The sequence below is a fragment of the Neovison vison genome, chromosome 13 (assembly GCF_020171115.1).
Source record: "Neovison vison isolate M4711 chromosome 13, ASM_NN_V1, whole genome shotgun sequence".
In the NCBI taxonomy this organism is placed as follows: Eukaryota; Metazoa; Chordata; class Mammalia; order Carnivora; family Mustelidae; genus Neogale; species Neogale vison.
In genome coordinates this window covers 106,112,455-106,135,310 of record NC_058103.1, presented here as the reverse complement: position 1 = coordinate 106,135,310, position 22,856 = coordinate 106,112,455, and the positions used below count along the sequence as shown (strand labels likewise).

The following is a 22,856-nucleotide window of genomic DNA, read 5'->3' as shown; positions in this document are numbered from 1 at the left end:
GTCATGATCCCAGCGTCCTGGGATCGAGTCCCACATCGGGCTCCTTGCTCAGCAGGGAGCCTGCTTCTCCCTCTGCCTCTGTCTGCCTATGCTCGCTCTCTCTCCCTCTCTCTCTCTGACAAATAAATTAAAAAAAAAAAAAAAAAAAAGACTGTCACATTCCTATCCCCACTTCTGAAAAGCTGCTCCATTTCACAAAGGCAAAAACCCAGAGCTTCCCAAGTCAGTAAGCTTAGAATGTCTATTTCTGGGAGTTTTGTCCTGCCCCAACTGTTTCCTAGGAAGAAGCAAACTATACTTCTTTTCTTCCTCAATGATGTTTATAGGCCTATACTCAGAATCTTTTTTTAAAAAATAAAATCATTTTTACTTAGTTCTTCAACATGAAAACTTTTGTTTATCCTGTCCTATAAGGCAGGTGCAATGTTCTGTCTAAGAGCAGCCACTAGTACACAGCTAAAAGCACACCACTGGCACCAAGCTTTTGAATAAGGTACACTAGTCACAGCAGTGCCATCTCGAAGCAGTAGCTAATTAGGAATTTCAAACGATGAGTAAAAGCTCATTGCAATAGTATAGTGGTTTTCTTGATAAAACCAATGTTGTGCCCAGAGTAACGAATGCCCACGTTGAACATAAAACATGGTTACCTTTTCCTGGTTAGGAAGGATGAAGAAGAAAAGACCTCTCTAAACCTGTGTAACTAGATATAATTCCACTTGGTTAAGATGGGACCAATATAAAATGCAAGAGCCTCAGAAATAACAAAAATAATTAAAACAACAGGACTTTAAAAAAAAAACAAAAAACCCATGATTTAGATCTAGCTGAAAGTCAGAAAGGGATAGAAAGTAAAGAGTAACTCAGAGAAGTTACCAAAGCACTAAGCCTGAGAGACACTAAGCTCAGGGATATTTATGTTGGTAAGAAGATAATAGCTCTGTTCTTCACTTTGCCTATAGGATGACCCTTGTTTAACTCAAGGGTAAGACCTGAGGTTACCATAGAGAAGACCAAAAGAGCCTAAGAGAGAAAGAATTTGTGATTACTGTAAGGAACATTAAAGGTGGACTTGAAAACTAAATGCTACAAAGAGTATTCATTATATTAAGCTGGGTTCAATCCAAGGACCTGTAAATTTCTGTTACAGAGAAAACCTGCACCCCAAGATTTTATCTATCATAAAATACCTTTGCATACTAAATAGATAACTGGATATAGATACATTTAACAAAATCAAACTATATGCAGCTGTCAATAAAAAGAAAAGAAAGAACAATCTGAATAGTTCGGGCCTCACAGTCTACTCACTGAGTATACACTCTGGAGGGAGCCAGAGACAGGAGACTTGAACTGTCTGTTCACTTAATCTGGTTTCCAGTTCCATGTGCCAGTGTAAGTATTTAGCCAGGGTTAGGGGAACTTTAGGGTATAAATACATATTTTTCATTAATACAGTCCTTGAACACAAGCTACATTTTACATGAGACCTCAAACTGAAAAAACAATGGTTTCAATGCTGGAGAAAAAATTGTGTTGAATTTATGAAACCAATACGTCAATCTCCAACATGGAGACATCCTAAATAATTTTCAAGAGTATTTTCTGACCAAGTGCTTCATACCCTGACTTTAGTACTTGATCCTTTGTAAGGGATGGGAAAGGAGAGGAAAGATAGCAGACACAAACAAAAATGAAAAAATTTTTCAGCCTCTTTCTGAAATTGTAATAAGCAATCAGCTTGTTTGACTTCAAGTCTCCACATTCTCAATCTAAGCACATATGTATAAGCAAAATGAAAAATGCCTTATGGCATATTTTATCTAAAACAGACACTCCACCAGATGTTTAGGAATCTGCATACTGACGGATTTAAGGATCTAGTCTAACATGGTGTATGTAAATGTGTAGTCACATTGTATGATGACTTCTTCTCCACATTTGCCATTTTTTCTCTTCCTATTCAGTGGTATATATATTCGAAAGACTCCAAAACCTAAAGAGAGCTATCTAAACTATAGATCAATATAAATTCTGAGAGCACAGGTAATACATGTACCAGTACTAAAAACTGTATTTTAAATTTTATTTAAATAAATTAAATAAATAAATTTATTATATAAAAAGTTATGTTATTATAACTTTGGCCAAAATAGGTCATTCCAGGGGCGCCAGGGTGGCTCAGTGGGTTGGGCCCCTGCCTTCGGCTCGGGTCATGATCCCAGGGTCCTGGGATCGAGCCCCGCGTTGGGCTCTCTGCTCAGCGGGGAGCCTGCTTCTCTCGCTCTCTGTGCCTCTCTGTGCCTGCCTCTCTGCCTACTTGTGATCTCTGTCTGTCAAATAAATAAATAAAAATTTTTTAAAAAATAGGTCATTCCATAATATTTCTTATTTGAGTTTGCAGCATATTCAAGTATGTGCTCATCTCCAATAACAACGGTAGCATGTTAATTATCCTTCCTTAGGTATGAGACTTAAAATCCCAGCAGGGAAATACACTATACTCAAAAACATTTAATTCTCTTATTGACTTCAAAGAAATAGTATGTGTTTATTAAAAGAAAAAGCAAAGAACTTAGGGGACTTTACTATTTATGTCAGGTGATGTTCTCTTCCTAAAACAGCACGTTTAATTTGAATGTGTCCAGCTCAGGAATAAGATCTTTATTGGATAGCTATACTATTTTATTTGGGGATGCCGTGAATTTCCAGAAAACTATGAACATGTATGATCTAACAAACACAGAAATACTTTCACAAATAGATTAGAAAACAGACTACTTTTGGATTAGCAATAAATTCAAATTATCCAAACCTGTCTTCTACTCCCTTTTACTTTATATTTTTAAAAATTTAAAAATTTGCCTTTCTGGCAAATATATCTAGTCATAAGAATTTTGCACAAATTTGGGGCACCTGGATGGCTCAGTCAGTTCACATCTGTCTTCAGCAAGGTTTGTGTTCTCAGAGTACTAAGATGGAGCCCCATATCCAACTCCGCAGTCAGCAGAGTGTCTGCTTCTCCTTCTGCCCCTCCCCCTGCACGTGTGCGTACTCTCTCAAATAAATAAATAAATAAAATATTTTTAAAAAGAAAGAATTTTGCTCAAATTTTCCTTAAAAATTCTGGAACAATAATTTAAAATTGAATCAGTAACACTGATATGGATGTCCTCCTTTAACAACTATATCAGAAATTCAGGAATTAGTTCTCCTAATTGAGAGGTTAACGAGAAGTCAGATTCATTATAGCTGTATTCTAAAATGACCGACCCCACACAACGATTGAGAAATGAAAAAGGAGAGCTGGAGGAAAATCTTGAGCATGCTGACAAACACTTGAGAATCAGATGATATCTAAAGTGTAGTGCATAGCTCCATCTGGAAATAGCAAAAAAAACAAGGACAACTTCCACAATGATAGTGGTATTTAACCAAAAGGTATATGAAAAGCATCTGTTAAAAGTTTTAAAGAAATATGTACATGCTTACTGTCCCCAGCACTAAAGATCTGACTTCAGTAGGGCACTTTTACTTCTGTAAAAGCTCCAAAATGATTCCGATATGTACGTCCAGTTTAGAAGCCTCCACACTAAGAGACTATTCAACTTGAATGTTAATTTCTCTAACCTCCCATTACTCTGCTTGGCGTATGATGAGTATGTACACCTTCTTTCCACAATACTCTGTACCTTTCACTAAGGATTAATTCAGTGCAGAGTTACATATTTAACTTCTGACGAAATGTATCTAACAGGAAAAACCAACTCTGAGTTGAGTGGGCTGGGTATCAGTTTATAAACACTTTTTATGATGGAAAGAGCCCACTAACAAAAATGGAGGCCAACAGAAGACATACAGATGGCCAACAGGCAGATGAAAAGATGTCCAATGTCACTAATCATCAGGGAAATGCAAATCAAAACCTCAATAAGGTATGACTTTACACCTGTTAGAAAAGCTATTATTAAAAAGATAAGAAATTAGTATTAGTGAGGATGTAGAGAATAAGAAGCCCTTGTGCACTACTGGTGGGAATGTAAACTGGTGCAGTCACTATGGAAAACAGTTTCCTCAAAAAACTGAAGATGGAACTACCATATGATGCAGTAATTCCATTTGTGGATATTTATTCGAAGAAAACAAAAACACTAATTCGAAAAGATATATGCACCCCCATGTGCACTGGAGCATTATTTACAATAGCTAAGACATGGAAACAACCTAAATGTCCATCAATGGATAAATGGATAAAGAAAATCTGGCATGTGTATATGTATATAAAATGGAATATTTTTCATTCATTAAAGAAAAGAATGAAATCTTGCCATTTGCAACTACACAGAGGGAACTTGAAGGCATTACGCTAAATAATTCAGAAAAAGTTAAATACTATATGAGCTCACTTACACGTGGAATGTATTTTTTTTTGAGAGAGAGAGAATGCATACATGAATGTGCAGGGAGGAGGTGGGGCGTGGGTGTTGGGAGGAAGAGAGACCCTCTTAAGCAGGCTCCATGCCCAGTGCAGAGCCAAATGCAGGACTCAATCTCATGACCCTGAGATCATGACCTGAGCTGAACCCAGGAGTCAGACACTTAACTGACTGAGCCACCAGGTACCCCTATATGTGGAATTTAAACAAAACAAAAAACACCGAAGCTCATGGATACAGAGAATAGACTGATGGTTGCCTGAGGTGAGGAGTGGATGAAATGGGTGAAAAAGGTCAAAAGGAGCTAATTTCCAGTTATAAAATGAATAAGCCATGGGGATGTAATTAATGTATGGCATAGTGACCATAGTTAATAATACTATATTGCATATTTGAAAGTAGCTAGGAAAATAAATCTTGAAAGTTCTCATCAGAAGAAAAAGACTTTTATACTATATGTAGTTATGGATGTTAACTGTACTTACTGTGGTGATCATTTTGCAATATATACAAATATTGAATCATCACGTATACATGAAACTAATATATTATGTCAATTATTCCTTAATTTTTAAAAAAAAGACCATGAAAAAATTTAATGGTCAGGTCTGGCTCATCTAAACACAATATAGTATTTGCTAGTAGGGCTGGAATCCAATGGTCTCAAATTTAAAAATATTCAATTAGTGTATTTTTCAGTCACACAGTCAAATTATACTCTCCCAATGGACAATATTTCAAATTGAAAACTGACCACTACCAAAAATCTAAGAACTGCCTTTTTATTTCCTGCAGCTAGTGACAAGTTCACAAAAAGAAGTAAGTACCTTAATCCTCATTCTTCTCCTCACTGTTCAGCCTAGAGCTCTAATTCCTTCAAAAGGCTAAAGTCTGTACTCCTTAAGGATTAACAAAAGGGAAAAACCTTTCTAAAGCAATCATGTTACATTCATTTCAACCCTCAGAAAAATAGTTCAGAAGGCCTGAATATATACCAAAAAACCTGACTTTAATGGGAAATAGCTAAGCAAGAGCCATGGTTCTCTTTTATTTCATTTAAGATTTTATTTATTTGAAAGCAAGAGGGAGAGTGAGCATGAGAGAGAGCGAGTGCACCAGTGAGAAGAGAGGCAGAGGGAGAGAGAGAAGCAGCAGACTCCCCGCCGAGCAAGGAGCCCAATGTGGGGCTTGATCCCAGGACTCCGAGATCCTGACCAGAGCTGAATGCAGACACTTAACCAAATGAGCCACTCAGGCGCCCCAAAAGCCAGGTTCTTCAACTTGAGATCAGCCCTGAACCAAAAGGAATCCAACAAACACTTCCAAACTAATCTGTCAAACAATGTAACTCCAAACCTCAATGGCTCCAATTGCTCTGACTCAAATCTCTCTCTCCTCAAACCTTCCTGGAAACCAGGAGTTGAAACATAAGCTCTCATAAACTCATTCTTTTCCAAAACCTTCAGATTTTGACTTAACTCTTTAAAGTCTCTAAAGATATCTTTCAACTTAATTTCACAATGACCTGTACCTCATAGCTAATAACATTATATATAATATCAGCAATAGTTAACATTTATTGAGTAGTTACAACATGCTAGGCACTGTACTGAGTGCTTAATGTTCTTTATCTGATCTAATCCTCACAATAAGGTCAGTACTATTATTTACTTCCACATTACAGATAAGAAAAGAAGCTTAGTGTCGCCTGGATGGCCCAGTTGATTAATTGTCTGCCTCTGTCCCAAGTCATAATCCAGGGTCCTGGAATCGAGTCCTGCACTGGGCTCCTTGCTCACCAGGGAGTCTGCTTCTCCTTCTGCCTGCCCTTTTCCTTGCTTGTGCATGCTCTATGACAAATAAAATTTTTCTAAATAAATAAATACGGAAAGCACTCTATGACAGCGTATCTCCAACTCTGGTATGTATCATAATCAAAGAAAGAGTTAATGTTAAAACACAAGGCCCAACACAATTGTTCACAGATACTGCAGCTGCTGGTACAAGGACTACTGCTTTATAAAAAGGTAAACAGAAGTAATATCCTCACCTTAGCTATCATTTTCTCATGCGAAATCACTTCTCTACAGAGTACTTCTGACAAGAGAGACACTTAGGACTTAAAAAAAACCTCCAGTGTCTGAAAGCTAAAAGATTTTTTCCCCCACTTCACAAAGGCCCCAGTATCACCAATGACATTAAGACAATGGAAATCCTGGGGTGCCTGGGTGGCTCACTGGGTTAAAGCCTATGCCTTCAGCTCAGGTCGTGATCCCAGGGTTCTAGGATCGAGCCCCGTGTCGGGCTCTCTGCTTTGTGGGGAGCCTGCTTCCTCCTCTCTCTTTCTCTGCCTACTTGTGATCTTTGTCTAACAAATAAATAAATAAATCTTTAAAAAAAAAAAAAAAAAAAGACAGTGGAAATCCAAAAAAGGAAAATTAAGACCAGAACGACTGTAAAATTCTGCTCAAGGGCCTGTCACCATCCACATTTTACTTCTTCAGCCTAAAAGTGTTTCCTTTGGGTATCCTAGGGCAAGAGAAACAACATAAGAAAAAGGAGGCAGATTGTTTTGTAATACTAAAAAATCGAGGACAAGTTCTAAAAATATAATAGAATTTTGCCCTATGAACAGAAAACCTCTAAATGCTATAAATTCCTTCTGTCTGTCTCTCTTTTGTCACACTATCATCTATCTCAAAAGAGCCATTCCTCTTACGCAAGACTGACCCAAAGTCTATCCTTTCTCAGGTAGTTTAAACATTGATTACGTCAGTGACATCTAGGATGAACAACTTCAGGTACAGGATTTGTTAAAAATGTCTCCTCAGTCTGCTGGGGAAGCTTCTTACTTGGGTGGGTGCTGTCAGCCATGACTAAACTGTACCAAGAGAAATATATTTTAAAATATTAATATGGCTTGGCACCTTCCTGATGCTAATCCTTCCAGGCCCATCCCAATGGTACAACTGGGAAATTAACCGGAGAAAAGCAATCTTCCCTCTGCTTTCTACTTTCAGATGCTCCTCCTCTACAGCTCTGCCATGCACAGACTCATTCTATACATATACACAGAGATAGAACATGTGCACACACACAAATAACTCTCGGCAGGAACCAAAAATCAAAGCCTAACCCCACGGTTTTGAAGTGAGCAAGTCCAATTTCCTTCTTTGTAGCCCCTGACACATGCTGGCTGGGAGCCGTCTGGATTTTTTTCTGCCTTGTTCCTGCACCAGAAGGCTCTGCACTGCAGGTCAGGGGATGATAAGGAAATGAGCAGTGTAATTTCCAAGGCCTCTGAACACGGCCCTGTCAGCAGCTCTGGAGGCGGGTTACTCAAGCATGGCTTGAAGAGTGAAAACCACAGAGAGGAGGGCTCAGCCAGCCAGCAGTGGCAGGATCTCAGCTGTGTATGTTACTGCCACCTCCAGCCTGAAAGCCCAAGCCCTGCTGCCTCCCTGGATGAGCTCTGCTGGTAAAAGCTCTTATACCCAAATGGCAAAAATACAAGTTCACATTGGGGGAGGAAGATTAAGAACTGGGAGTTAGATTTTTCCATGCACTCTTGTGTAGAAACAAAAAGCATTTAGTGCTCTTCCAGCATACATGAGATTGCACAGGCTGGTAAAACCACAATAGCATCCATCCAACACACCCAACCCCACAGGAATATGGCCAGAAAGGAAACTTAATTTATATGAAATGTGAAATTCAATAGGCTACTTCAAGATTTTTTAAAGCCAATTTTCGGTCTCCACCCTTCTCCAAATCCCACTATAAATATCAGGACCTTTAGAACCCATCACCAGCATGAAAATTTCCCAACCCAGGTTTGGATCTTCTTCTGAGTACAGTGCTCAAAATCTTAACCTACATGTTTATCTATTTATAGTGGGCTTTCTGTATAGGTGGAATGTGGTTATATTTCAGCCCATTATTGCCTATGTCAGACTGAGACGTATTTTAACTTAAATCATGTTTTTCTCTTTCTAATATTTATTGAATGCTTTCAAAGTGTTTTATATGCGTTAACTAATTTAATCTCATAACAACCCTATGTAGGAACTACTGTTTTCCTCATTTCACAGTTGAAAAACTGAGGTAGAGCAGTTAAATAACTTGCTCAAGATCACTCAGTAAGTGGCAAAGCTGGGAAACAAACCAGGTAGTCTGGCTCCAGAGTTTATACTCTTTTTTTAAAAAAGATTTTATTTATTTATTTGACAGAGAGAGAGAGAGATCACAAATAGGCAGAGAGGCAGGCAGAGAGAGGGGGAAGCAGGCTCCCCACCGAGCAGAGACCTCATGCAGGGCTTGATCCCAGGGTTCATGATCTTGATCATGACCTGAGTTGAAGGCAGAGGCTTAACCCATTGGGCCACCCTGGCACCCCCAGAGTTTATACTCTTAACCATTAAGTTATAGATAAAAGTTGATGTGAAATTTAAGTTTAGAAAGAAAGCTAATGTTTTATGTCAGAAGTGGCTCCCAGTCTCACCTTAAACAGAAAATTCACAATGGTTCTCAAATGATAAAGTATACAGCAATTATCTGGAGAGACTTCTGGAAGTTTTTGGGCCCGTACTCCTGAAACTTACTTAGCAGAACTGGGGTAGGGTCAAGAATCTGCATTTTGACACTCAGGTGATGTGATACACACGGTTTTATGGGAAACACTTTTAGGGACTCCATTGTAGATGGTAAACCGTAAAGTCCAAAGTGCAGGAAATTTCTCTGTTACATTCACCAGGACATACTGAGCACCAAGTATAATACCTAAGATCTAAAATGCACTCAATTGCCAACTATACCTCAATTAAAATTTTTTAATAAAAATAAATGCACTGTTAATATCCTGAATAAATGGTATTCAACAGTATATATCATGTCTTTCTAAAACAGTTAATATCCCAATACATTTAAGGTCTACCTACTAGTGATATGTCCAAGAAGCAATAGGGTTTTTTTCTTACCTGCAATTGCAAAAAAAGAGGGAACTGGCAATGCCTCAATGATTACAATGGAAATTTGGAATGCAATATTTCAGAAAACACACATATACACACAAACCAAGCTCAAAGCAGTTTAAAAGTAACTTTCCTTTGTTATATGTAACAAGATAATAGGATAGGCTTAACACCAGCTATAAATAGTTCTTTGCAAACATCATCATCATACCAAAGAAACCTAAACTCAAGGGATCTTTTGTTTATTAAGCATTTACAATGTTAAAATCGGTATGAAAAATAGTGAAAACAGTTTCAAGAGTATCTGGGAATTTATATCCAATGTTTCTAAGGTAGTTTTTAGAATGGGAAAACAGAATCCCTCAGAACAACTGAAGACTTTTTAATAACCCCAGAGTAACAATATGCCCTAAGAACTTGGTCACCAAAAACCTGGTTTCTAAGCCTGGCTTTGCAACTGACTACCTGTGAGAGCCTAGGCAAGTCACATGACTTCTCTGGTCTTAATTTCTTCTTCCACAAAATGAGGAGATTGGACAAGATAATTTTTCTGTGGGCCCTCCTTGAATTACAACACCCAGATGGAAAACAGAGCTACTGAAGAAAAAATAAAGATCAGGCTCTGTTGCATCTCTGTTCCACATAAATATCAACTTCTTTCAATTTTTCCCATGTAGGAAAATACTGGAGGGCATCTGGCTTCAGGAAGCATGGTTGACTGCTACGTCATCAATAGCTGAGAAAAACAGCTAGTGAAGGAGGAGGCTTTATGAGAGAAAACCTTGAATCAGAAGGAAAAAAAAGAGACCTGATCTTGATTGGGCGATGAGGAATTGTAACACAAGAGAACTTAGCTGGACAAGGCATAAACTAGGGCAGGAAAACAAAACCAAGGGCAGAGGAAGATGCTCTTAGAACACAGGATATGATAGCAAGCATGATCAGAAGGGGAAAGGGCAAAGAGCACACTTAATGGGGTTTTTTGGTATCCTAAACTAAGGGGGGAAGTGGTAATATATGTAGCAGTCTGAGAGTAACGGAAGCTGAGACCCCAAAAAAGGAAAGCAGAGTGCAGACTGTTTCTACCTTGCAAGGTCAAAAACAGCAGCTAAAGAGGCCACGGGAGCTTCTGGTTGCAAACCTGTAGATCCTTTAGCCACTAGAGCCTACTGGTTACTTTATACGATTTGAAAAAATCAGTCTCACCTTAAATTCCTGGTTTAAGCCCTTGATTCTGACAAGAGTCTGTACTGCAGGACAGACTCAGCACAGATACATCACTGCCTTCTGTGTTTTGCACATTCTTTTTTTCTTGCCTGTCAGAGTGGCAATGCAAGCACTAAGCTCTAAGCTTGGAACATTCAGGCAAGGCACCCTTCTTCCCCTTCTATCCCTAATTTAACAACCTTTCAATCAAACCAAAGGCAAGGGAACAGGCAGGAGCCGAAAGGCTCTGTCTTGTTTATTCCTCAACATTCCCACCCTCATCTCTTCAGCTGGCAGGAAGCATGAGCAGGAGTGTTCAGTAACAATTCAGGGCAGCCGCAGTTGCTAAGAGCCGTTTCTGGTCTCTCCTAGAACTCTGGGAAACAGCACAGTGAAACCTTCCAGAGAAAGGTGTGGTGGAGCCTAAGCAGGATCCCATGAAGGGAAATCCACATTCTTGGCTGATAGGAAATTCCCTCAGCCACAGCCCAAGATACTTAACTAGATGAAAAAGAAGGTCCTGAGGTGGATAATTTGAATACTCAAATCTCCCTCATTAGCTAGTGGTAGATATATGACAATTCTACCCTACACCACAAACTATTTTCTCCGGTTTCCAAGGTGGGAGTGGGGAGGGAAGGAGCAGGCGGACATGGTTAGGGGGGAGACATCAGTCGAGACACTTCCCCAAGTTTTATGAGTTTTCTTCATGACAGCTCCCAGCTCAGATTATACAGCTCCCAGATTATATCAAAACATCTGTTTTGCTGTTTTAGTTCTGTTGGTATCCCCACATAGAAGGAACATTCCAAGCCAATTAAGGCATAGGCAAGCCCATAACTCAGAGAGAAAATCTTAAAGTTTTCAAAGACTTAAAATACAAGCTATAATAGTAATCATCACTGAGCCCCTCTTATACTCTAAACCCTGGAGTCCATATTTCCCAAAATCTGATCTGCTCTAAGATTCCTAGCCTTCTTCCCCCTTAAGTCTTCCCCTCCTCCCATTCTAGAAACACTCGCTCCCTGCACAGTGTTTTCATCTCCTAGCAACTTCCTAACATTTACTTAAATAATTATTTCAATGATCAAAGGCTTTATGGAAAAGCACCCCCAGAAACAGACTGTTCAAAAAGGTTGAGGAAATAGGGAAAGGAACTAAGAAACTTGTTTTGGCTTACAGTAACATCAAACTGCAAAGCAACTTTCTGCTTCTGAAAGTATTTCCCAGCAGCTTTCTTTCTTCCAAAAAGTGAAGAAATCTCTCCCCCTTTTCTCTCTCATTCCATTGCCCCACTGTCAGTCTCCTTGGGAGACAAGGCTTATATATCACAGCTCCATTATAAAGGGGCAAACCTCCCTGACACCAAGGTGCTTTCCCAGCTGAATATACTGCATCTTTCAGCCCAATTATAATCTGAAGGGCAGCCACCCAACTGGTCACTGGACCTCCAAGAGAGAACAAGTTCCATTTGCTACTCTATTGGAGACTATCATAGACATTTAGACTTAAATCCAACATGAAGCTCAGCATCGTTAATCCTTTCACCTGCAGATGACTTTTGGGCCTACAAGACTGGGACATGAAATTAATAGTTCTAAACAGAAAGGAAAGATTTCATGTTCCTTTCACTCTCCGAAGTGGCCACTTTTCAGGGTTCCTGGGTGACTCCATGGGTTGGGCAACCGCCTTCGGCTCAGGTCACTATCCCAGTGTCCTGGGATAGAGACCCACATCCGGATCCCTGCTAGGCAGTAAGCGGGCTTCTGGGCTTCTCCCTCTGCCTGCCGCTCCCCCTGCCTGTGCATGCATGCGTGCATACTCTCTCTGTCAAATAAATAAACAAACAAACTAACCCTAAAAAAAAAGTGGCCACTTTTCAGCACAGGAATAACAGTGATTATGGACATGGATATATGGCAAGAGTTTATTGCAGCCAGATGTAGGGAACGGTCTAATGGGCCTGGAACAGAAGCAAGAACTGGTACTCCTAGGCCTCTTTAAAACAGTATTATCCATCTGTACCCCAGAGAAAATGGTAAATCACAGCCAGCACAGGACAAGCCATGCCAGTAGCCAGCTGGAACTTGACGCTGCTGAGGTGGACTATAGCATCTGTCACCTAAACACAGGCAGCTTTTCTCTGGCAGCTGCCTCCGGTGAAAGGGAATGAACCATTGTGTTATTAGTGGAAGAAAATTCACAGCCCTGTTACCAGGGAAGCCCAGATGTTGCTAAGAGCTACAGATGTGCCGGAGGCAAAGACCAAAATACCTACAGCAAAGAAAGCACAAGCTACCACTGGAATCCAGGCACGGAGAGGGCACCACCACACAAACATACACACGCAGCCTCTATTTATTAACACTTACATATGGAAATAGGTATTCCCTGTTGCAGCTGATGTAATTACAGAGAAACCAATTTATACTGCATCTGCTGGGATCAGCTGAAAGCACAGGGTGAGCAAACACAGAGCGGAAAAATCAAGAGACAATGAAGAGCTCATCACCAGGCCAGCCGCTTTGCAGGAAATTGTAAGCTGCTGAAGTTTAAGGCAGCCTGAGCTGACCCTAGACTGACACCTACTCTGCTCCAGCTCTGCAAGCTCTGTTTCCTGAGACATGAACTAAGATCATCTTCCCAGAGGAGGAGAGCCCCTCCTGGGGCTGCTAGCACCTGTCCTTCCAACTCAAGCAGAAGGTAAGGTATCATTACACTGTTTGGCAGCTATTAAACCACCAGGACACTTTGATTACCAATAGCTGAGGGAGATACTTGGCCCAAAACTGTACCTTTAGTGGCCAAACAATCTCTTTCAAGGCCAAACATGCATAGCCACAACGCTAACTCGTAAGACCTGATTAAATACCTCTTAGTACAGTCAGTACCTCTTGCTCCCTTCTTTACCTGCCCCTTCACTCTTTGGTAGGTACCAAAAGAACACTTGACAGATATCATTCCATGAGACTTATTTAACCATTTCTCTTCCAGAAACCCAGCAGCACCATTTATTCCATTAAGACGAGCACTCAACTGAAACCCTATCATCAACTTACAAAGTTTATCAATGACTCTGAGGATAAAATACAAGCAAGCTGGCAGCCACATAAAGGTTGATGCCCATGTCCAGCAACAAGTGTCTGAGGGTGGGACAAGGACAAGGTGGCAGGTTCTCCAACTTAAAGAGAAAATTCATTCTACCAAGTAGCTGCCCCCAACAACAGATATTCTCCAAAATGCCCAGGCCTGCTGTTAATGAATCTGTAGAGAATCCCCTAATTTGGAACAAAACCACATTATCATTACCAGCTGCTCTGACCTTGTAATTGGTCATTACCCACAAACTAATGAGCCTCCCACAGAGTGCACAAAGCATTTGGTGGTTAGTCCAGGGCAGTTCTGACTGGCAGTAGGCAGCCAGATCTGGCCACCTCTTACCTTTTCAGACTTGACTTTCTTTAGCGGGCGACACTCATTCTCCCCTTCCTCTGGCTCCGGTTTAGCTCCCAAAGGATTGAGCGCTGCCCCAGGCTCAATAGCTATACTCCCAAGTGGCTCCACAGCTCCTGTATCCACCCCTGCACTTCCATCATACTGACCAACCCGTCCTCCCAAGGGAACTGGCTGGAGGACCCCAGGATCCTTTTCTGAACAAGTCCCCACTCCTTCGCTTCTCTCCTTCTTGCTCTTAGATGAGCTGTTCTCCTTCTCCTTTTTGGAGCCGGCTACACTGCGGGATGCCTTAGCCGCCTTCTCTGAGCCCTTGGGAGCAATAGCAGCAACCAGGCTTCCTGCATTGGCACCATCTCCTGAGCGTCCCTGCACCTCTTTCTTGCTAGCTGCCCCCTCACTTGGAGTGAACAGGGAAGTCCCTGGAGTGGGTTTGCTAGTGTCTTTGCCACTCTTATTCCTTTTGGATTTTGATTTGCCTTCCTTCCCTTGAGGACCTGGCACTGGGGTCACAAACTTGATGTTGTCTGGTAGTGTGGCCACAGCATTGGGAGCCGGTATCCCCACCTCCTTTGAGCCTGACATTTCCAGTTTCTGCTGGTCCTTTTCCAGATCGGCGTCCAGGTCAATGATGAGATTCCCTACTCCAATGTCCCATTCATCCCCACTGTCGTATGTCTCAACCGGGTTTGCATCCACTCCTTTCCCTCCGGAGGCTCCACTGCTCAAGGACATCTTAGAGTCAACGTCCCACCTCAAGATTCAAGGCTCTTCCTTGCCCCCAGCTTTCCTATTTTCAGCTTCAGCTATGTTCTCAGACCTGTCACATTGGTCAGTACATGCCCAGTGGACAACATCATTGCTGGAAAAAGAAAATTTAAAGAGCTGTTAAAGGAAACAATACAGGCAAGGAGACAGCCTGAAATAAACTCCCACACAAAACAGACTATTCCTAGGGGGCTATCACATCACAATGGACAAGACAAACAGGTTCAATTGTATTTCTAACCAAGTCACATTGGACCAGGGAAAAGTTAATTCCCGCTCCATCTCCCCAGGGGAGAGTACAGTATTTCCAATTGCCCGGAGAGTATGTATAAGTCTTAACTACGGGTCCTTTAGAGTTAGTTTCCCATTCCCCAGAGACTAATTCTACTACCACCGCCAGCTGGCAATCCTCCCTCAATCAATACAGGCCCTGGCACATAACAGATTCAAGCTCTAGTACAACTATACTCATATCCCCTTTCTCCTTGCTTCTTCTTGAATTATCAGAGACTCAGAACATGGACTTGCAAAGGCTGTAAAAGCCCTCTATTAACAAAGTCTGTCCCTACTAAAAATAATAAGGATTCCTTGTCATTCTACTGTTTGGGGGGAAAAAATCTTATTATGGATAAGAGCGAAAGAGAAAAAGCAAGCAGAACTAGAAAAAATATAACATTAGGATAGAGGCCAAATATTGCAACTAAAGGAGGCAATCATCAGAGAGGACTCAATTAGTCAGCTTAATTTCAGTTAAATAAGCCTTATTCAACTCAAGGTTTCAAATTATGTCCAAACAGCATAATGCACTGTAACCTTTTCCACGTCCCCCTAAAATATCTATGAAGACAAACACACACATAAACACACACACAAAAATTGTACCCTGACTAAACACTTCTAAAACCCCTAACACCGGAGTATGAAATAACTCTTCACACTTTTATAGAAGATTGTTGGCATGGTGGGGCACCTGGATGGCTCAGCCATTAAGGGACTTTGGCTCAGGTCATGATCCAGGGTCCTGGGATCGAGCCCCGCATCAGGCTCCCTGCTCGGCGGGAAGCCTGCTTCTCTCTCTCCCACTCCCCTTGTGTTCCCTCTTTTGCTATCTCTCTCTCTCTGTCAAATAAATAAATAAAATCTTAAAAAAAAAAAAAAAAAGATTGTGGGCATGGTATTGATAAATACCAAGGTCTCACCACATGAAACAGAGATTGGCTAAAAAAGAGCGGGGACAGAACAATTTGTAACACTCCAGTCTCCCAGCTCATGAGACTTTGAGAGTGTACCATCCAGAAAACCTGGCAGTCAGGAAACACCATCCAGATATTACTTTATGACAAAGTGAAAGAGTTCTGTTCTTGCTCACTCCCCTGTCCACCATCTTTCTATATCTATTTAGAAAAGAATGCTCATAAGATAAGAGAGCAAAGAGCAAACCAGTAGTGGCACAATGAATCCTATAAAGTGTATTTCCAACAGTAAATGCTACGGATAGAACAGAGACACGACAAATTTTAATTTTTCACCTACTCTCTCATGACAACATCAAAGAACCAGGGTGCAGTTACAAGAGAAGATGTCAGAGCTCCTTGGTGGCTCAGTTGGTTAAGCGACTGCCTTTGGCTCAGGTCATGATCCCAGAGTCCTAGATAAAGTCCTGCACCGGGCTCCCCGCTCAGTGGGGAACCTGCTTCTCCCTCTCACTCAAATGCTCTGCCTACTTGTGCTCTCTTGCTGTCAAATAAATAAATATTAAAAAAACAAAACAAACAAACAAACAAAAACAAAAGAAGACATCCTCCAAAACAGCAGAGCTGTCCCAAGTGAATGCTTGCTAGTAACTGGGATTTAAGAAAGAAAGGTGTGCACGTTAATTTGCCATTTAGCTGTAGATCTGAGGGAAAAAATACATCCTTTACACAAGTAGAGAGCTTAGTACCATTAGGAACAACTATTGCTGGCATTGAGTCTACAGAGATCCTACTTCGTAAAAGGAAGAGCAAATCTGTCAGGGGGTGGGGCGGGGGCAGCATGATGCAGGAACCATGAAAAAATGCCACCCACAAGGTAAAGGAAACATTATCCATGAAGTCAGAGAAATGATACCTCTGAAAATATCTAGAATTTTATTTATTTATTAAAAGATTTATTTTATTTATTTGAAAGAGACAGACCAAAAAAAAAAAAAAAAAGAAAGAAAGAGACAGACAGAGAGAGCATGAGTCGGGGGAGTGGGGGAGAAGCCGACTCCCTGCTAAGCAGGGAACCTGACATAGACCCGATCCCAGAACGCTGGAATCACAATCTGAGCTGAAGGCAGATACTTAACCGACTGAGCTACCCAAGTGCCCCAAATATCTGGAATTTTAAGGAATTTTTTGTTGAAATGTTTGGAATTCTCAATACCATCTAAGAAGACTTGGCTTCCAGTAAATACTAGTATAGCACACCTTTGTTCATTCATTTAAAAAAAATTGTATTTATTACCTACTAGTGCTAGGCTCTAAACTAGGTGCTAGAAAAACAGCAGTGAATAAGTGAGTAAGGCAGTGGAAAATGGTACTGGAAATAATTCTATTATGAGGGACAACGAGTATTTCTAGAAAAGGGAATGCCAACTGAATCTGCACTATAGTGCATCATTAAAGCATAGTTCTTTCCAACATCATAATTTATTACTGCTGCAATCTTTGCAACTGTGGCAAGGCTTAGAAGATAACACATTCACATTCACCTAAAACTCACCCACTTTCCTCCCAAGCTGCCCTATCATCAGTATGTAATTTAACCATTAAAATAACCCTATGTTTGTTTAACCTCTAAAAAACAAAACAAATGAACACAACCTTCCTCTAGAAAACAGGACTATGATGGAACAGAGACTATTGGGGAAAGAATATAAAGTACATAAAAATGATAGTACTCAGAGAGCTTATGACAGTTCTCACTTTACTGTACTGGATGACCTGTCATATGGAGCAAGATAAATGAAGCATGCCCATAAGGAAAAGACAGCATTAAGAAGAAAACAGGCAGGGGCGCCTGGGTGGCTCAGTGGGTTAAGCCGCTGCCTTCGGCTCAGGTCATGATCTCAGGGTCCTGGGATCGAGTCCCGCATCGGGCTCTCTGCTCAGCAGGGAGCCTGCTTCCTCCTCTCTCTCTGCCTGCCTCTCTGCCTACTTGTGATCTCTCTCTGTCAAATAAATAAATAAAATCTTTAAAAAAAAAAAAAAGAAGAAGAAAACAGGCAGAAATGAAAGGATATGAACTTAAGACAAAAGGATATGGGGATATGATTTTTTTTTAAGATTTTATTTATTTATTTGAAAGACAGAGATCACAAGTAGGCAGAGAGGCAGGCAGAGAAACAGAGAGAGGAGGAAGCAAGCTCCCTGCTGAGCAGAGAGCCCCATGCAGGACTCAATCCCAGGACCCTGAGATCATGACCTGAGCCGAAGGCAGAGGCTTAACCCACTAAGCCACCCAGGCACCTGAGGATATGGCATTTTTTAAAAAAGGAAGAAGAAAACAAAAAATGCACTACCTATTAAAATTCACAGAAATAACAAGAAAGCACAGAACTGAAACTGTGGGAAACAAGAAAACTTGAGATATTTTCCTAGAACGTGAAGAAAAAGGACAGCAAAAAGAAAATGAGAGAAATGTTGAGAGATATACCACCATTTAATAGCAGTGAAAAGAAAACTGAGGAAACTAGAACAAATGGGAGGTAAGCAACCCATTAAGACATAACAAATGAATAGGATCTTTATCTGAAAAAGATCCTGCATGCAGACTGAAAAGGATTACTGCTCTTTCAGCAAAATCCATTTTTTAAAAGAGATTTTATTTATTTATTTGACAGAGAGAGAGCTCACAAGTAGGCAAAGAGGCAGGCAGAGAGAGAGGAAGGGAATCATGCTCCCCAGTGAGCAGAGAACCCGATTCGGGGCTCGATCCCAGGACCCTGGAATCATGACCTGAGCTGAAGGCAGAGGCTTTAACCCACTGAGCCACCCAGGTGCCCCAGCAAAATCAATTTAAAAAAACAAACTTACACACATTCTGGCAAAATTTTCTAATTATAAGGACAAAAATTGGGCCAACCTCAGGCTGCTCTACAATAGTAAATGTTAAAAAAGAATGAAAAATCTACAGAATTTGAAGAAAAAAGTTGTTAGTCAAGTCTTACACAAAGTCAAGCTGTTTGTCATGTATTAAAGTAATAGGGGCACCTGGGTAGCTCAGTCAGCTGGTCGTCCAGCTCTTGGTTTTGGCCCCGGTCATAACCTCAGGGTTGTGGAATGGAGCCTGTGTCAGGTGCTCAGTACACAGTCTGTTTGTCCCTCTCCCTCTGCTCCTCCCCTAGTCCCCTGCTCTTATGTGTGCTCTTTCTCTCTCTCTCAAATATAAATACTTTAAAAAAAGGGTAACAAATCTTCAGTTATGTAAAACACGTATATATCCGTTTTGTTAAAAAACTATCTAAAGCCTTAAAATCATTTCAGTAGCATGAATGTTAATAATTCTTGTAAACACAAATACCAACTGAATTTTGTAATCTAAAGAGTAAAACTGGATGAAGATATTAAAAATTATTCCTGAAAAAATCTGAGATAAAATCAATGCCTATAATAATGTAGAACCCTGGGGCGCCTGGGTGGCTCAGTGGGTTAAGCCGCTGCCTTCGGCTCAAGTCATGATCTCAGAGTCCTGGGATCCAGCCCCGCATCGGGCTCTCTGCTCAGCGGGGAGCCTGCTTCCTCCCCTCTCTCTGCCTGCTTCTCCGTTTACTGTCTGTCAAATAAATAAATAAAATCTTTAAAAAATAATAATAATAATGTAGAACCCAAAGTTCAGCCTTAATACTAGCAAGAAAAGACACTTCCTCAAATTCCTCTTGTCCCAATTCTGTATGTCCTGGCAAATTGTTTTGTTTTTTCCTAGTAAACAAGATATACTGCCATTATTATTATTTTTTTAATGTGATTCTTCTCAAAGGGGAGCTGGAGATGAAAATTTGAACATCTGGTAGTCTGTGATCATTTCCAGGTTCTGCATTTTAAGTGATATTCATTAAACAGAAAGATGTCCAAAAGAGTATACTGAAAGATCAAAAAGCCATTTTTCATAAGAGCAAAGGTCTTACAAATACAAAGATTAAGATATTCCTTAGTTTGGAAAGGAGAATACCAAAGGGAGACTGGTGAGCTTCAAGTATCTGGTTGAAATGTGGGAGAGAGAAATTATCCTGTGATGCTGAGGGTTAGAAAACAGGACAAGTGAATAGAAGTTACAGAATTGACAGATCGTTTGGGACACCTGGGTGGCTCAGTCTGTTAAGCACCTGCCTTTGGCTCAAGTCATGATCCCAGGGTCCTGGGATCAAGTCCCACCACCAAGGCTCCGTGGCTCAGCGGGGAGCCTGCTTCTCCCTCTGCCTGTCTCTCCCCCGCTTGTGCATGCTCTCTCTCTCTCTGACAAATAAATAAAATCTTAAAAAAAAAATGACAGATGTTTTAACTTAGGAAGAAATTCAGTAACCTAGTATTTCCAACAATAGCCCACAATGCTTAATGAAGCCGTATCTTTATCACTGAAAATAGTGAGCAGAAAAAGCATAATCATCTGTCAAGCAAATAACATTAAGAATTCCTCTATGTGTGGTAGGGGGTAGTCTGGATATGCCTAGGGCCTTTTTCAAATCTATAATTCTATTAAGGTATCTACCAAAAAGTGCTTTCCTTCCTAGAAAACCACCCAGCATTTCTGGACCAGGATACAAAGAAAACATATCCTGAGGACTGATCTTTAGTAGTCCCAATGTTCTTTTGAGAGTTACTGTCCTATTTTTGAGGGTATTAAGAGTTTTCATAAGTACTACTTTTAACCAGGTGACTTTTTAGAAATCCAGTCTTCCAAACCCCACAGGCTTCACAGTAACTTTGGTGGTACATTTCCAAAGATAAATTGTAAAATTGCCAAGGATTCTTTAATCAGCCTGACTGCAGCAGCCAAACCACTTCCCATCTGCTCCCTACAGCTTCCCTGGCTTTAGACTGCTAATAATCAATTCTCTGACAGGTCATTGCAGAGATGTTTAACCCCAGGAGGTAGGGCAACTAACATGCTTGCTGGAAATGAAAAGCACTGACCTCTTGCTTCCATGGCAGAGAAACTGCAGAATCAGGAGAACCAATACCTTAGAGAGACCACAAGGCACTTTCAACTTGAGAGCTTCTGTAAATACTTTCCTCCCTCTTCTCTCCCTCTGCCTAAATGTACTGCACTTCCTCATTTAGGACCACATTTCACCAGATTCTGGAATTACTTGTCAGTACCATTCATTATTTGTTCCAGCACTTGATCACCAACAACTCCTATCTGCACGAATATAGCTAAGGAACTAAGATAGGCCATGATAATCATTCCCCATATCCTGTACCTATACCAGCAAAAATTGAAATCGCAGTTTCTTCTCTAGAACCCAATTCCATCTCTAAAACTCCAAGCCCACAGACTAGTTTGCAATCACATATTTTGGGTCATTGTTTACTTTTTTAAGGCACATGCCAAACATCACGCTACTTTCCTCCCTCAGGAATGTACAAGAACTTCAAGATAGCTGAGAATAAGAGTCTTCATGTGAGGTCTCCCCACTGCCCAGAGGACATAAGCAGCGACTGACCCTACTGATGTTCAAACATACTAGGACAGTACTTCTCCCTAGAGGACTATAAAGAGAGAGTATCTCTTTAAACTGCCAACTACCCACAGATAATCTGATCTAAGAAGCAAATAGTCCAATGCTGTTGTACTCTAAGTTTATCTGTCTACCCCTCTTCTTATGGGTTTTGGATCAATCTTCTTATAGGCTTTATCATGAGTGAGAGACAGCTGTATGTACGTATAATCTGCTTGGGACCATACAAGTCATACACATTTAAACATGAGAGTGATCTGTCTGTCTAGGTAGTTCCCTCCAAATGCTGTATGGTTAAAAAAAAAAAAGAAAGAAAGAAAAAATGCTATACCCAATTTTAAGAAGATAGCATGGTCTAGAAAATAAGCACTGAACTTAGAATCAAGATATGATTTCTGGGGCACGTGGCTGGCTCAATCAGAAGAAAATGCAACTCTCGATCTTGGGGTTGAGAGTTTGTCCCATTTTTTTAGAGATTATTAAAAAAAAACTTTAAAAAAAAAGTGATTTCTGGGGACACCTAGTTGGCTCAGCAGTACAGTATGTGACTCTACTTTTTTCTTTTTTTCTTTTTTTTTAAGATTTATTTATTGGGGCACCCGGGTGGCTCAGTGGGTTAAGCCTCTGCCTCTGGCTCAGGTCATGATCTCAGGATTCTGGAATGGAGCCCTGCATGGGGCTCTCTGCTCAGCAGGGAGTCTGCTTCCCCCCCCCCACCCCAACCTGCCTCACTGTCTACTTGTGATCTCTCTGTCAAATAAATAAATAAAATCTTAACAACAAAAAAAGATTTATTTATTTATTTGAGAGTGTGTGGAGGTGAGGAGGGGGCAATCTTAAGCAGACTCCACACCGAGTATGGAGCCTGACTTCAGGCTCAATCTCGCAATCCTGAGATCATGACCTGAAACCAAGAGTCGAATGCTTAACTACACCACCAAGCACCCCATTTTTTTTTTTTTTTTAAGCCTGATTTACTGGAGCACCTAGGTGGCTCAGCTGGTTTTAACATGAACTCTTTTTTTTTTTTTTTTAAGATTTTATTTATTTGACAGACAGAGATCACAGGGAGGCAGAGAGGCAGGCAGCGAGAGGAGGAAGCAGGCTCCCCACTGAGCAGAGAGTCCGATGCGGGGCTCGATCCCAGGACTCTGGGATCATGACCTGAGCTGAAGACAGAGGCTTTAACCCACTAAGCCACCCAGGTGCCCCCTAAGATGAACTCTTGATTTTGGCTCAGGTCATGTGATCTCATGGGTCATGAGATCGACCCCCCCAGTCAGCTCCATGGTAGGTGGGGAGTCTGCTTGAGATTCT

At 40.9% G+C, this 22,856-nt stretch overlaps 1 protein-coding gene across 2 annotated transcripts in view; it reads right to left on the bottom strand.

The window, feature by feature from the left end:
* Positions 1 to 22,856, bottom strand: part of ZNF609 (zinc finger protein 609) — a 231,184-nt gene that overhangs the window by 183,963 nt on the left and 24,365 nt on the right. For both annotated transcript variants that reach the window (XM_044229614.1, XM_044229615.1), the window contains exon 2: positions 14,054 to 14,927. In XM_044229614.1, coding sequence (XP_044085549.1) covers positions 14,054 to 14,800 — 747 coding nt within the window. In that variant the 5' untranslated portion in view covers positions 14,801 to 14,927. The remainder of the gene's footprint in view (positions 1 to 14,053; positions 14,928 to 22,856) is intronic.